The sequence below is a fragment of the Macrobrachium rosenbergii genome, chromosome 53 (assembly GCF_040412425.1).
Source record: "Macrobrachium rosenbergii isolate ZJJX-2024 chromosome 53, ASM4041242v1, whole genome shotgun sequence".
Taxonomy (NCBI): domain Eukaryota; kingdom Metazoa; phylum Arthropoda; class Malacostraca; order Decapoda; family Palaemonidae; genus Macrobrachium; species Macrobrachium rosenbergii.
In genome coordinates, this window is record NC_089793.1 from 26,271,600 (window position 1) to 26,288,510 (window position 16,911).

The 16,911-nt window shown below is 43.1% G+C and overlaps 1 protein-coding gene across 3 annotated transcripts in view; it reads left to right on the forward strand.

Moving 5' to 3' along the window:
• The first annotated feature begins 614 nt into the window (after nt 1-614).
• SMC3 (structural maintenance of chromosomes 3) overlaps nt 615-16,911 on the forward strand; it is a 49,494-nt gene continuing 33,197 nt past the window's right edge. For 2 of the 3 annotated variants that reach the window (XM_067096906.1, XM_067096905.1), the window contains exon 1: nt 939-1,138. In XM_067096906.1, coding sequence (XP_066953007.1) covers nt 1,124-1,138 — 15 coding nt within the window. In that variant the 5' untranslated portion in view covers nt 939-1,123. Of the gene's footprint in view, nt 1,139-16,911 lie in introns of all 3 variants that reach the window. The other variant, XM_067096907.1, reaches the window with a different exon arrangement.

Here is a 16,911-nt window from a genome sequence, read left to right on the forward strand (position 1 = left end):
AGCTCTTTCGTGATCAAAGACGGAGATACAGAGCATAATAGTGGAGGGAAGCCTTGTTTCAAGGTGTTCTCTTTTATTTTCACAATACAGCTTTCATGTATTGCATGCATTTTCGATAATTTAGCTCGTGGCATTGCGGAGTAATTAGGAGCATTCACTGATATACGCTGTCGCGAACTTGGGAACATGATGACGGGTTAGACATCATGATACTTGACAGTGCCACGGGTTACCAATAAAAGGGTTTCTGGGAGCCTAATGTCACCAAAGACTCGTATATTAACATGATATCTAAACAACAACTATAGGAAGGTATTTCAGGGTGGAGAACGTATGGGTGAGATTCCTATACACCAGACATCAGGCGCCACCCTGACAATACCAGCGGCCGAGATATGAACGTTTTGGAAATGGCGCTACATCACGGGACTTCTCGCTGGCACCATTTGTTTTATTGTTGAAAGGGCCATGTTGATAAGAAGCATTATAAGCTATAATACCTATACTGAGATTGCGTTAAGTTACGCCAAAATTCTCCCAAATAACTGCATGATAAAAGCGCATTCAATCATTCAAAAGGTTCCTTTGTCAGAAAATTGGCGGGTTATTGATCTGCGGATTTCCCGCCACTACTGCGCCGTAGAACAAAATGGCTTCAAACCTGCATCACCCCTCCCGTTAATAATGTTCTGCTGCTTTACTGGGGCAGACGCCATGACAGGGACGTCTAGCACATAACAGTATGAATGTCTGACAATGCCACCCAACATTTCGTGCAGTGTGTTATTTAGAATTTATCAGGAAAAAATCGGGGCCTACGTTATTGATCTATAAGAGAATAAACTTTTTTACGTTTTAGCAGGCATTTAATATAAGAGCGCTTTAGGTAAGAGAAAGAGGCCCGAGGCGCATCCGACACCATATAGCGATGCTCTTTTGTCCTCGTCGTTGCCAGCCCCCGCCAACAATCCCCGCATCTCTCTTCCATATAGATTGCAGCTACCATAGAGCCGACCGACTTAGGTTCGGCCTGTTCATCAAAAATGTTACAAGTAACGTAACATTGGCCGAATAATGCATCAAGTGTGTGAGAAAATGGTTATTAAATAAGTGTAGCACCATCATGTATATCAGACAAGTGAGTATTCGCTATGTTTTTTTCGTTTTCGGCTGAACAAAGATATCCGCCCTCGGTGGATGGGTCTTGGTTGTAAGCCTTTCGGGCTAGTGACGATGTGAAGGGGAGGGGGACATTCTGGGGATGCTGATGCGTCGGGAAACCCATCATTATGTCGGGATCGAAATAGAATCTTACCGGGAATCCAATTGTATTTTGGTTTTTTTGTTTTCTTATTTAGCATTATAACGTGATATCGTCTCAATTTCAAGGGGGAGGGGTTTTCGGAATTGGGTAGGGGACGGAATGGGGGATGTGCTTTGGGATGCTGAAACCCATGATGATGATGATGCCGGGAATGAAATAGACGCCTATCAGATATACTGTCGGTTTTTTTTGTCCCTTCGCTTTATGATTGATATAGTCTCATTTAATTATAAAGGGAAAGTTGGTCACACCATCGACATAGTTTCGCGCCGTTGCCGCCCTTGGCAACACGTTTATTCAAAAATCGAGATTGTTATGGCTGCAGAAGAAGGCTTAGATGCCGAATAGATTATGGGTAAAACTACTATCGCGACCATGTGGTTCGGTAACTACCAGTTTATATTCAATATGTCAGCTGTGTTAAGTGCCCGTCCTTTGGGGATTAATGTAAAAAAGAATATAATAAATAAAAACCCAGAGGAAAGGATGGCAATGTCTCGGGACTGCGACGGGCGGGAACCAGACCGCGCTGGTGTTCTTCCTCCAGCCAAAACAAAAAGCAGTGGCTTTTTAGAATTAATAATTCAAGGCCTGATTTAATGAGAGGTTCCCCATCAAAACATAAATCGACCGTTACCGGTACAGTTTCGGAAGAAGTCTTCTGTCCGCCATCTTCGATGTCATCCCCGCAATGCAGTCTTTAAGCTTTTATCGATATCCACCTATATTAATGATATTTTTGAAGCGGCAGACTTGTTTATTATCAATGATGGAAGCAGGTGGGAGTAATTAATTATGTAATCCTTCAGTTGTAACGGATTGTATCGAAAATGGCGGACGGACGTCACTAGTGAACACAAAACTTAATTCGAAAACAGCAGCAATGAATTTCTATGCAATTGTAATAATTCTGTAGGTAGCCTAACTTTCTTATAAAACTAGAATTAAACCCAATTCATGGCCCATCAGTTAATTTTTGATGGTCAGTTTCATATTGTTGGGCCCCTTTTGATATCTATCCACCCTCGGAAGTTATAAGGTTACTGAGAGGCCAGTTTTTTTTTATAAAGCTGAATAGTAATAGATATTTCTTGTAAATAGGGGTGGTTTACATATCGTAGGGACGCCCCCATAGCTCATTAACAATGACCAAATGAAAAATTGCACAGAATAAAAACTGTTCAGCGGGCCTGATTCTACCCTATTAGTAACTTACTTGACCAGTTTGCTTGATTTTCCCGAACAACAATTTTTTCAGCGGAGCCTAACTTTTTCTAAGTACCAAGTTGACGTGAATGGTGTCACGGAGCAACGCTCTCCCGTATCGCGGGAAATTTAGTTCCGTCCAATCGTATCTCAAGCTGACCCAGGTCATGCCCTAGGGCTTACGGATTAAGTACTTCGAACCAATCATAATGCGTTCTAACGATATGATTCATAGGCCTTGGCCAACACCAGAACCACCTTTCTTTCTTTCTCGAACCGCCGCGATGGAAAGTCGCGATTTTATTTTGTTCCCAGAAGCGATTCCTAGAATGTGTTCCGTGTCCATTTTGGGCCTTTTGGATTTAGGATCTGCGGGCCCGATACTGTTATCTACGAACCATGTGGTCGACAGCAGCGACTTTGAATAAGGTGCACAGCATTTACCTGCCTTTGTACATTTGTTTTGCTGCTAGGTTAGGTAGGGTTTTGGAAGTGAGCCTAGTGTGCAGTTGTTTTTTTTTGTAACCTGTGGCTACAGTGAATACAGATATTACCGCTTGCCAGAGCATACGTGCCCCTGCCAAGAATAATTAAAATGCGGATAAGGCGCAGCAGCGCTCCCCACGCCTGATCGGAGACCAGATATGTTAAAAAAATCGTTACAAAATTTATGCCCGTTCTAATGTAGGTAGGGAGGTAGGGAATAGCCTAACCGAGGTTTCTTATGTAGGCTACAAGTAGCCTAGGCTAGCGTTTTCTGTCCGCCCTGATGTAGGTAGGGTCAGTCTCACACATGCAGTGTAGCGGGTCAGCCTCATGTACATAGATTAACGGGTCAGCATCACGCATTTTATTTTTATGGTCAGCCTTACGGTAGTAGCCTAGCGGGACAACCTTTTGTGTGCAGACTAGCAGGTCAGAAAATGGCGAACACTGTACGTTTCGGCAAGCAGGAAACCCGACTTTCGCTTCTGTAGTTTAGCAGGTCAGCCTTATGTTTGTAGCCTAGCAGGACAACCTTTTGTATGCAGACTAACGGGTCAACCTTATGTTTGTTGCATAGCGGGACAAACGTTTGTATGCAGACTAGCGGGTCAGAAACTAGCTAATTTTTTACGTTATGGCTGCCACAAATCCCAGCTTTTGCTTCTCCCCGCCCAAAACCCCGGTTCCCAACACGGTCCCCCTTACTGTTTTATTAACTTTTCTGTTGCTTTCCCTACGGGAAACACCACCAAAAACACGCTTTTCATTCCCAACATGAAGCAAAACGGGAGCTATTTAAAGAGGACGCGTTTTCTATAGTATGTAATTTTTTGGCGCCAAAAGTAGGGTCCCGCGGACTTTCAGCGGCTCCGTAAATAGTATAATCTTTTCATTGGCTTCATTGCCTTTTATAAACTCAGTGGTACCCTTTATTGATTTTCTATGTAAATGTGATATGAAGTTTGGATTTTTCCATGGCAACAATCATGTCAGTTGCCCCATGACTGTTTACCTTCATCCACTGCATATTAGTTTTTATGAGGTGCTCTTGTTCCTTGTGATGGCTGTAATCTTGGCTTTTTTATATGCTTTCTGTCTATCTCATGATTGCTTCTGTAGGAACCCTGTTAAAACATACAAGCAAATGCAGAGTAGGGAGATGGGTAGGTGTGAGAATACCATGCCCTGAAATTATCTATGGATATGTTGTCTGGCACTGGCTACGACCTAGTCAAGACAACCGTAACCTATCCTTTTCTAGAGTCGTGCCCTGACCTAACCAGAAATTACCTTCCTAACCTGACTTAGTGCTATACCCTGACTGGCCTAAGTACCTATTAGGGGTAATAGGTTCAAACTACCAATGCCTACCTTTCTCCCTTCTCTGCATATTACCCAAACATTCACTGTAATATTGTGTTTGGTGTTGTTCTTTCCTGGACACAGCAGTCTTATGAAGGTTGTTCTGAAAGGCATTTAAGCTCCACTAAGTTTCTATACTCCATTTTTTTTTTTTTTTTTTCCACTCCAGCTTTTGAGTTTGCATTGAAAGTGCCATTTTTTCCTTGAAAAAATTGTGTCAGTTGATTGGATATCTTACCATCCCCCTCCCCCCCATCGTAGGAAAAGAGAAAATCAAAGGTATTTCCCCTCATAGATCCTGTGTCTGTAGTGTAGTCCCTGTTTTTCTGAGCAGCGTAAAGTGACACTCCTTTCTAGTGTGCTCACTTGAGTAGGGAGGGCCTTTGTGGCTGGATGACAGGAACCTCCTTTTTGGGGGACCCCCCTCCCTCTGTAATCTTGGGGTGCTTCTGATCATGGACACGTTGTAGGAGGGGTGAGGTACGTATGCATCACCTATCTGCCTCGGGTGTGTAGACTGGGGATGAGCTTTTGTTTTTGTGTTTAACTCTTGGAAAGGCAGATAGCACCAGTAGGCCTGGTAGCATTCCAGGAGTGTGTTGGGATTACTCCTGGGGGTAGTTTGTATATCTATGGGATGCACCTACAGCTCATTAAAAATAATTCCAGATGAAAATTTGCATATGATAAAGGATGTTCAACGTGCCAAAATCTACCCCAAAAGTAACTTGCCTGGCCAATTTTCGTCAATTTGCTGACCAATTTTTTCTGCGGAATGTAACTTTTGAAATACTGTACCCAGTCGATGTGAACAGTGACACACAGCCCCACTCTCCTGTAGTTCGCAAGATGGCCGAAGTGTGGTGCTGCTCTCACCCCGTAGTTCCTAAGACCACCCCCACGTCTCCCCAACCTGATTGCGGGAAATCTAATTCCATCCAATTGTATGCTGGGTTGACCCAGGTTAATCCCTAGGCCCATGGATTAAATACATCTAACCAACCAGAATGCATCTGATTGACATGATTCATAGACCTACGGCCTGACCCACAGTCACGGTTTCTTTCTGACTTTGACCGCCGAGATAGTGTCTCGATAAAATTTTGTTCCCCTGACATAGTGTGACCGCTGACGAATTTAACTCCCGGGCGACATTTAGAATCTGTTCCGTGTCCATTTTGGGTGTTTCTGGATTTAATTAAACATGTCTGTCCACTCAAAAGCTGCCCAACATCCCCAGTCTCTGATTTACTTTCCTGGCCAAAAACAATATGACCTGGACCCGTACCCCGTACTTCTGATTCACGCAAGCTCCCGATCGCTGCAAAGAAGCAGAGGCTGGTACCCTTGTTGGACATCAGCGATTTTGAGTTAGGTAAAGGTGCAATTCTCTTTCTTTTTGGTTAACATTGCATAATGAGTAATGATGATTTGGACCTACAGCACTGCCGGTAAGGGGTAACGTAGACTGCTCCACTGTTCAAGTTATTGGATTACAATGGTGGGGGGTCCCTGGCCAGGTCAGGGCATGGTGCCCTAAGTAAGGTTAGGTTGGTTTGGGTTAGGTTAGGGCACGATATTCCAGGTTAGGTTTTGGTTTGCGTGGTCAAGTCAGCCAGTGCCAAAGCACGTCAAGAACAGTTCATTAGTCCTGCCTATCGGAACGGTTGGGGCGTGGGCCGGGGCAGGGCAGGGCACAGCGCTCTAGGTAAGGTTGGGTTGGGTTATGTTAGGTTAGGTCTGGGCACTGTATTCTGGGTTGGGTTAGGTTTTGGTTTGTTTGGTTAGGTCATAGTCAGTGCCAAAGCACACTTCAGAACAGGTCGTTAGTCCCGCCGATCAGAACGGTTGGGGGGACAGGTGAGGGCATGGCACCCTAAGTAAGGTTAGGTTGGGTTGGGTTAAGTTTTGGTTTGTTTGGTTAGTTCATAGCCAGTGCTGAAGCATGTGTCCGAACAGACCGTTAGTACAGTACCGCCGATCGAAACGATGGGACAAACTTATCATCAAATTTTACATTATTTGAAGCACAATTAGTAAACACTGGGTCATCGTGAACATTGGTTCAAAAGTATGATTCCATTCCTTTAAAAGAAAAAATGTAGATTTCCTTCAATTTTGGGAGGGTGGAGAGTCGGCGTTCCTTTGTCTTGCAGTTGCCCTTATTACTAGTGGGCCTAGTAGCATTCCAGGAGTGTGTTGGGATTACTCCTTGGTGTTGAAGTAGACTGCAAGTCAGTGACCTATGCACGGTCATCTGGGGTTCTAATAGTACCTAAAGACACGAAAGATACGTTTAATACCTGTATTTAGTACTTAACTATTGTGGGGCCCTGTTGCTAATTCAAGTTTATGCCACGTTAAAAAGGGAATAATGGTCAGGTGGCACTCGGTACTTCTCTCGCACAGACACCTGCACAACCACCACCGCCTACGCTTATGACCTCGCCTCAACTGAGGGGAACATGTTACTTGTGGCATCTTCCTGATGCCAGGATGCACGTAATGGTCACTTACGGCAGCTCACAAGATTTTTCCGTTTCACCTTCGGTCACGAAGGTGCGTAGGCTATATAAAGGATTTTTATAGATGAGTTCTCTCCCCACCTCCTTTAAGGTCCTGCGTCTCGCAGGGCTCAAGGCACTAATTTTTTTGTGTCATTTCTTCTATACTGTACATTATTTCCAATCATCACTTGGGTACCAACACCGACCAACTTAAAAATTATAAAAATGGAATTTATATATGACACTTACCAAGTAATTACATAGCTATAGTTTTTGCTTTAAACAACAGCTTAAGAATTGAAAATTCGCGGTAGCGTTCATTTGTTTTGGTGCAGGTAAGTGCCCTGCCCGCTGTCGGGGAATAATAGGTACAACGTAGCTAAAGAGCTCAATTTGTTTCTGCTTTGATGACCGAACATCAGTCGTACAGCAGCTGTGTTTTGTTAATTGAGGAGTAGTTTCAGCGGATGGTTTGATTGTCTATCGAAGGATTTGGTGAAATATTCTATTGTTTTGTAGCCTCCGACCTATATTTTCATAGCTTAGCTTAGCTGAGCTTAGCAATTTTTTTGACTATTATGTCAGAATGAGAGTGACCAGTGACCGGTATTGCAGCAAAGGCTGTAATACTAGGTTGACTTCTTTTAAATATGATGAAAACTGTTTGTTTTCACTGCCATGGACAGGTATGTTCCCCTGACTTGACTTGTGAGGAATTTAAGGATTGGGCTGTAAGTAAATGGAAAGTGTTGACCAATCATTTGGATAAATTAGAGAAAGTTAATCTTAAAAAAGTGGCTGCTAGAGCTGAGGCTAGAGCTTCTGTGTCCTCTACTCGTAAACCAGCTTTTTCTACACCTTTGACTTCTTGTTCCCCTATTCCTACTTCTCTTGCTCTCCATACAATCCCGTTACCTGGCTCCCTTCCCTCTGAACCCAGTGCCATCACTAGTCTCCCCTGCACCTGGGAGGAGGCAAACCGTAGGTCCAAGGGAGGTCGGTGGGGTTTGCCGACAAGTAGTTGCTTCCTCAGACGAGTCTGTTGCTGGTCCTAGGTATTGACAGAGCCACTGGAAAGGAGACTTACGGTCACTGTCAGACTCCCCTGCACCAGGCAGGAGGCAAACAGTAAGTCCAAGGGAGGTCGGTGGGGTTTGCCCACAAGTCAATTGGATCACACCTTATCTTCCAATGGTTCGGATTCCGAACCCAAAGGACACAGTCGACGTTTTCAGGAGTCTTCTAGGACTTTGAAGAGGCATGTTTGGGACGTGCGCACAGCTGTACCTCGCAAGTGCCATAAGGATCAAGAGCCCTCTTGCAGCTGTTCGGACGACGGAGAGTTTTTATTGGCTCTCGAGCGCCAGTTGGCTCATAAGCACGCCTTGGGATCTCCCTCTCCCATTGGATCTGAGCTCCCAGTGGCTCATAAGCCTGCTGCAGGCTCAGTTCACACTGTAGCTCCAGACATCCCTTTGGCTTCCAGCTCTCCAGCATTGGGATATGAGTCTGAGACTCCAGAATCAGACGTCCCTATTGCTGCAGGTCAACCTGTTTCGGCGCCTTCTGTGTCACAGATCCCCCAAGGGCGTATCTTCTTCACCTGTTGCTGATCATGCGAAGTCTGCAAGTACATCAGCACCCCAAAGACTCTTCTTTGCTTCCCATTCACCAGTGTTTGGACAACTTCCTGGAACTGTTAAAGAACCCTCATCTCTGAAACCAGAAGAACCACAGCAAGATTTGTCACTTCCTCTGTATCTACAGCAGAGGAGGAACCTGAACCAGAACAGCCTTCATCAGCTTACGCCTCATTATTTAATTAATTTCTGTTCTGCTTCCCGACATTTCTCCACCGCGGCCCCTTCTTCCCTGGGATCAGCGTTCTTGTTATGTCAATCCTTGAGTACCATCAGACTCCAGTAGATGGCCCTCTCTATTTCGTCCAAGAAAGCGTTGTCGGCGATTGACTCTTATCTGTCTGAGAAGAGGGATTTGGGCAAAGCTGTATTTTGTTCTCAGTTTTCCAAAAGGAGGTATGTATTCTATACAACCGGGGAAGGTCCTTCCTTGGGAGTTTCTGCTATATTCGTACATGCAGACTGGCTCAGAGTCCTGTAGTGTGCGGACAAGGCGATTTGAGATGGGGCACAGGAGTTAGCTGCTCTTTTTCCGTCATGTATACTGAAGAAAAGAGATTTGGTGTTCTTTCACCACTAAAGGAGTGACACCGTCCCAGAGATCTGCTCCTCTTTTTGCTCATCTGTATGAACCAGCATTTTTTCCAAGCCTTTTGTCCAAGCAAATGATGGAGTCTAGCCAAACATCTGCTGTTTCATTTAATCCTCGACCTCTCTCTCCTTTCCAGCCACAGCTCTTTCGAGGTAACAGAAGAGGAGCTTCCTTGCGCTCACGCACAAATCCCAGGTCAGTTCACCCTGTCAGCAAGAAGTCCTCTTTTAGACCACCCACACTTGTGGAAACAGCAAGAGGCCAGATCGATAGAACCATGGGTACTATGGGTTCTCAAGGAAGGATATGTGATTCCCTTCATAAAAAGGAAGTTGCAGGTCTTCTCCACAAGAGAGATATAGAAGATGCAGAAGACTTGTCATTTGGGGGGGGGGTTTTGCAGTCGCCTCTTTGTAGTCCCCAAAACCTCCCGGGAGTGGAGGCCGGTCCTGGATGTAAGCGGTCTGAACATCTTTGTCTAAACCATGAAGTTCAGGATGCAGACGAACAGCTCAGTTATTGCTGCAATTTCCCAAGAAGATTGGATGGTCTCAGTAGACATGAGAGACGCTTACTTTCATACCCTAATATACCAGGATTCCAGGAAATTCCTGTGATTTGCTCTCAGGACAAAGTTTTCCAATTTTGGGCTCTGTGCTTCAGGTAGTCAACAGCCCTTCAAGTCTTCTTCAGGGCTAATGGGCATGAAAGTGTGTGTATATCTGGATGACTGGCCCTGTGTTCATCATCCCAGAAGTGCACAGAGGACACTCATAGAACCCTTCAGTTAGCCCAGGAGTTGGGCAAAAAAGGTCCCGAGTCCCTTCTCAGATGATAGTCTATTTGGGGATGAAGATAGACTTGTGTTTTTTCGGCTTTTTTCCAGTAAAGACGAGAATACTGTCATGCACCCAAAGAAGTCCTTCATTTTATGAGTCTTCAGACCTGCTCAGCCAATGACTGGATGAGCCTGCTACAGACTCTCACCCCCATAGAGATTCTCATTTCTTTTGGGGGATACTGCATGCGAGGCCTTTGCAGTTTTTTCTAAAGGTCAGTTGGAACAAGAAGATTCTTTCAGATTCCTTTGTATTCCCCACTACACAGGAAATAAAAGATCTTCAGTGGTGGCTCGTAGAAGGAAGGTTCCACTCATGGAAGTCCCTTTCATCCAAACCCGAACCTCTCATTATTCTCTTGACACATCGGACCTAGGTTGTGGAGCGACACTAGGACGATTGGAAGTGTTAGGGAAGTGGTCTCTTCAAAAGAGGAAACTGCACATAAATCAGTAGGAGTTGGAAGAGATTCACCATGCTCTTCAACATTTTGCTGCAGTAGCTTGAGTCTGAGTGATTGCGGTTCACTCCGACAGCACGACGGCTCTGGCTTATATTCGAAACCAAAGAGGCACTCACTCTCTGTCACGGTGTGAGTTAGCCAAGGATCTCTTTCTTTGGGTGCACAACAATACACAGATTCTCACCTGCTGTGCTCATGGCAAGTTAAGCGTATTAGTGGATGAATTGAGCCGTTGCAAATGGGTTCTACTTACGGAATGGTCACTGAATCTACAGGTGTACACCGACCTGTTGAAATGATGGGAACACCATTGATAGACTTGTTTGCAACATCCAGGATCCATTGCCTCCCCCTGTATTGCTCTCTGGTGCCGGACTCTCAACTTGGACAACAGAGGCAATACTTTAGGATTGGTCACACCTGGAAATGTATGCCTTCCCTCTGTTCAGTCTAGTAAGAGACACGATCAACAAATTTAAGAACTCATCACGCATAGATGATCCTAGTAGCTCCCTTTTGGCCTTAAAGGGAGTGGTTTCCAGACCTGGAACTTCTGTCGGACTTTCCAATGGCTCCTCCCCCAGAGGAAAGATTTCAGACCTCACTTCAACAGATATCATCAAGGTTCGTCCACTCGCTCTGACAGGCGCTAAACTGTCAGGAAGCTTGTTAGAGCTACAGGATTTTCAAGAAAAGTTGCGAATTCTATCACAAAATGCTAAGTGGGCAGTTTTTAGGAGATGTGGTAAAGAACATAGCATCTCGTCTTCTACCTCTGTAGCCCAACTAGCTGAATTTTTACTTTACCAGGATCTTTGAGAGGCCTTTCGATGTCTACGATATAGGGTTACAGATCCTTGCTGAACTCAGTATTCAAGTATAGAGATGTGAACATTTCCTCAGACCCAGACATTTCAGACTTAGCCAAGTCTTTTGACACCAGGAAACGGAAGTCTCGGCAGCCTAGATGTAGTTCTACTTTGGTTGTCAGGCCTGCCTTTTGAACCTGTGCAGATGTCCTCCTTTAGGGATCTATCTAGAAAGACACTTTTCTTAATCGCTTTAGCCACAGCAAAAGAGTCAGCGAGTTACAAGCCCTGGACAAGCAAGTTGCTTTTTTGCAAGAGACAGCTATTTGCGCATTTATTTTATGCTTCTTAGCCAAAAACGAGTACCCTTCTTAACCCTTGGCCTCATTCTTTTTCGGTCCAGAGTATTGCAGAACTGGTACGACCGTCTGAACAAGAAAGAGTATTATGCCCAGTGAGATCATTAAGATTTTACATCAAGAGACCCAAGAATATCAGAGGGAATTCTTATAACCTCTGGTGTTCTGTCAAGAACCCTTTACATCCTCTCTCCAAGAATGCTATTTTTTTCTTTTTGGGAGACATTATTGTAGAGTCTCACTTGGGAATTCAGGAGAATAATTTACCGTTGTTAAGGGTAAAAGCACGTGAAGTACAGGCAGGAGCCACTTCATTGGCTTTTAAATGCAACCTCTCCCTAGCTACCATAATCCAATTGACTTATTGGGAGTGTCACTCGGTCCTTGCCAACTACTATCTACATCACGTTGAAACTGTGTTCGAGGACTACAGTACACTGGGTTCGTTGTCTGTAACTGGCGTGGCACTAGGGAATGAGGGGTAGGAGTGATCTTCCTATTTCTTTGTCTCCTAGCCTTGATTAAAGTTGTTGAGTTTTTGGGGAGCCGGGGGCACTTAGTACCTGGAGTACCCTTCAATCTTCGTTTTTATTGGATGGGTAATGTATGTTTTTAAATGGTGTACGGGTAATATAATTTTATGGTTGCATGTTAGTCAATGTCCATTTTTTGCCCAGGGCAAGGGCAATGATTGTGTTTAAGCTTTGTTGAGTCAAAGAAGCACTCCCTGACCACAAAGCTCCCACTAAAGTGGGACAATCCTGACACTACCGGTCATGTCCCTATGGGTCGAGATGAGCAACGACCAAGAGTCATTATCTTCCTGCTCTTGGTTTCTCGCCAGGTAAGGTTACAACAAGCATTACCACAATGCTAGCTTTTCTTTTCTGTTTCAAAATGCATTTCTTTATAGTGTTTTTGGAGTAGCACGTGTCCATTCTTCCCACCTCCTATCAATGTGGGATTCAGCTATGTAATTACTTGGTAAGTGTCATATACAAAAGTGACATTTTTATAATAAAATAGTTTTATATATACTGTACTTACCAAGTAATTACATGAACAAAACCAATCCCTCCTCCCCTCATATGGACTTAGAGCATAAACGAACTGAGCTCTTTAGCTACGTTGTACCTATTCTTCCCTGAAAGTGGGCAGGCAACTTACCTGCACCAAAACAAAAGAGCATTACCGCAAGTTTTCAGTTCTTAAGCTGCCGTTTAAAGTAGAAACTACTGTATAGCTATGTAATTGCTTGGTAAGTATATATAAAACCTTATTTTATTATAAAAATGTCACATTAGCAAGCCAGGGTAAATTTACATGCTTACAATTTGTCAAATTACACTTTCGTTAGGATTTCCACGCTTTACAATGCAGTCATGATTCCCACAGAAAAAGGATCAAGTTGAACCAATGAAGTGATAATTTTAGTGACACCCGTTAACACGTAAAATTTGGAGCAACATTAACATTCACCTCAGTCAAAAGAAGATTATTAACAAACGCCAAAAAATTAAAGAATTTAAAAGTTACAACCAACAATTAAACATTTATCATAAAAATGATGATCCAAAGAGATGGTTTATCATAAAAATGATGATCCAAAGAGATGGTACAGGTTAACAAAATCCGTAATAACAGGTTACACTCCAATTTTGTTGGCTTCAAGGACTACATCAATAAACATGAATGAAATCAACATAAAAACAAACAAAAAAGGACATGAATACAGATACCTAGACACATTTTTGATAGGCAACTGCTCTAATACACACACACACAAAATCATGTCCTTTTCTTTTCAGAGCAGTAACTAACACCAATGTCTGTAAGTTGCTGCCGTATACACATCAGCTGCACTATGAATGCCATGCAGACAGGCTTGCACTTTGTCATCACTCTCTTCCCCTAGATAGCCAGGCAGCCCTGGGAAAAAGGGCACTGGCTTATTCACATGCCACAGATTGTCCCCTTAGAATGCATATATGTGATAGGTGGTATATTCTCAATGGGCCCATGTATGGATATGTTGTATCACCACACTGTCCTTCTTTTCATGAGGTACGCCTGTAGGTGGTTTCAAGCTTATGTTTTCTCGGTTGCAGCCTTTCCAAATAAATCCTGCCCCCCACTAGGATCGTAGATGATTGCATACGGAACCTTTTATCATAGGTTGTGTAATATTTCTCATTGGTCCTCAAGAATGTTTGCATCCCTTCAAACACTCTCTGGGTCAAGTTGCAGAACATTACAGGTACCTAGTATTGCTTGACACTGTATAACGGTAAAGTTTGAGGGTCCATGATCACAGTGTATGGCAGTGAGGGATCCTGTCCATACACTAAGAAAAATGGGATGTATCTTATGGAGCTGTTGCATGCCGTGTAAGTGCAAATTCTGCCGTTGGTAACATGTCTACCCACTGATTCAGACTGTCCACTACTAAATATTTCAAAATATTTGTCACCTCTGTTATGGGATTCAACTAACCCATTGGCTGAAGGCTGGTAAGAGGCTACAGTTGAATGTTCGATTTTCATCATAGCTATCAATTTATTTATCATGACATTAATGAATTCACATCCATTATCACTTAGTAGTGTATGGGTACAGCCGAACTTCACCATGAACAAACTCAAGGCTGAAGCAACCTACACTGCCAATTTGTCTAACATGATGTAAGTATGTGTATAGCGTGTAAACTCATCCACCATCACACACACACACACCTAAATTGCCCATCCTCTTGGGCCAGGGGGTGAAGGGTCTGACCACATTGCTGTGCACTCTGGCAAATTTGACAAGCACTTGTGGCCACATTCAAGCCTTGGGGATAGTGTCTGTAGCTCATCATACAGTTGCAGATGTGGAAGTTAGTGATGAATCTTACAATGTCTCTTTTTATTCCTATCCAAAAAATAGACTTGTGCCCTCTATAGGGACATCTCTGTACCTAAATGTCCTGCATAGGGATTTACTTGCATTATATGGATGGCATTCTCTACCAAAGAGGGAGGAAGAACGACACAAGATCGGACATCACCTGGTTTATTCTCATATTCACAAAACAAGATACCCTCCCCGATAAAGAACATATCTCTTGGTACCTTTAGGAAAACAGGGAACTCATTACTCGTACCTCTTACCTGACCCCTAACCTGTTCAATCCAGGCTTCGGACTTCCGACCACTTCTCACCTCCTCATACTCCATCCACATACTCGCAGGGCATTCGCTCACAGTACCCCCTGAGTACCATCTCTCGCATTCAGCGGTCTGGCTCGACTCACACCTCCGTTTTGTCTCCTGAGTCATATAGTCCTTTCCGTTTTCTGTGCAGTTTGCCCGCAGGTGCATCTGTATTCAATTGCAGGCGTTGTTGTTCCTTTCTCTTTTTGGCTTGAGTCATAATGCCAACTGTGGCCCCCCCTGCAGGGAGCATCAGCTACTTAGTTGGTTTTTCCTGCTATATGCTCAAATCCCACAACATCAAACTCTTAACAGCTGCTCGATCCTGCAAGCATGTTGAGAAGTTAGATCCACTTTTTTTTTAACAAATCTTTCAGTAGTCTGTGATTTATTTGTAATTGAATCTTTGCCCCAGCAAAAAGTAGCGGTGTCCCTCCAGCATCCATAGTATTGCCAGTGCCTCCTTATCGAAGATATTGTAACTCTTCTCTGCCCCTTTCAATGCTTGTGATGCAAAACAAATCGGCCTCCCGTTCCCTTCAGCGTCAACTTGCGAAATTACTCCCCCACTGGCTACATACTTGCGTTGGTAGTTACTAGGAATGGCCGATCAAACTTTGGATAAGCCAATAGTTCATCACTGGTAAGTGCAGTCTTTTGTTCCTGAAAAGCCTCCTCTTCATCCCTCCCCCAATAAAAATCTGATTGTTTTCTTAATAAATCTAAGTCTTGCTATTCTACCAAAATCTTTTATAAATTTGTGGTACAGGCAGTCCCTGCTTATCGGTGATCTGGTTTACGGTGCTTGTCTAGTGACGAAAATCTGCAATTTTCAGCACCGAAAAAATGCTGGTTTCTGCTTATCGGCGCCGATAAATGGGTATTGTGCCAATTTTCAGCACCAAAAGAGTGCTGGTTTCCACTTATCGGCGCCGATAAATGGGTATTGTGCCGATACATACCTAACAGGTGCCGATATCCGGTTATCAGGAATTTTTGCTTATCGTCACACCGCTGGAACGGAACCCCCGCTGATAACCAGGGACTGCCTATACTATAATAGCCCACGAGCCCGAGGAAGCTGGCTACCCAGTGGCGGAACTAGGTCATTATGGGCCTTCGTGCAAATTATTTGAGTGGGTCCCTATCATGAAAAACAAAATTAATTGCCATTACTTGATTTACCAGTAACTAATGCTCATAAATGGGTATGTATATACTGTATATACCTGTATATTACCTGTATATATGCATCTATTGTATAAACATTTTATATATATATATATATATATATATATATATATATATATATATATATATATATATATAAATATAAATATAAATAAAATATAGTAAACCCCTCCCCTGTATTCATAGGGAGGGGTACTATACACACACACACACAAAACACCCTAATAGCTAAAACTCGTGAATACTTAGAACCGTTCTTAAAAACATGTAGAACTGCTATTTTGATAGTTCAAACACACACAACAAACTAAAAATGCTTATACAGGTATTATCCTCATACGGTGGGGTTAGGTTTCTAAAAGAAACATCGTTTGTTGGCAAAAACGTACTTCGAACATAGCCTTGCCTACACTAGGGTATTTGGTACCATGTACTGTATACATATATGGTAGCCTAGCCTACACTGTAAAATGAACTCTTTACATACACGGTATAGGAATCATTAATATCAGCTAATTCTGGAAGTTCATGCAAAGTGACTTATGATAATTCAATACAAAGAAATTGAATAACAAACAAGAATTAGCTTAGCCTACACTATGGTATTTTGTATACATACACGGTAGCATAGCCTACATTATGCTGTACTCTATATTTGCATATCGTATTATACAAACATTAACATAACGAATATGCATCTTTTCCATGGATCTTTTAAAATGTTATGTCTCAATTCACTGTATCCAATAATATTGTATATATTCTTATATTGCTTTTGTATTATAAATTGCGATCATAGTGATCATCAATGTTTTGGTTTGGAAATGTTTACATGATGTTTATTTTGCGGCATTTAACTCAGTTCAGAGCTCTTTTCTTGCTCCTAGGTAGCGTAAATGAATCTCTAGAGTCTAGATACTTTATTTATAAGAAGCAAGGTTA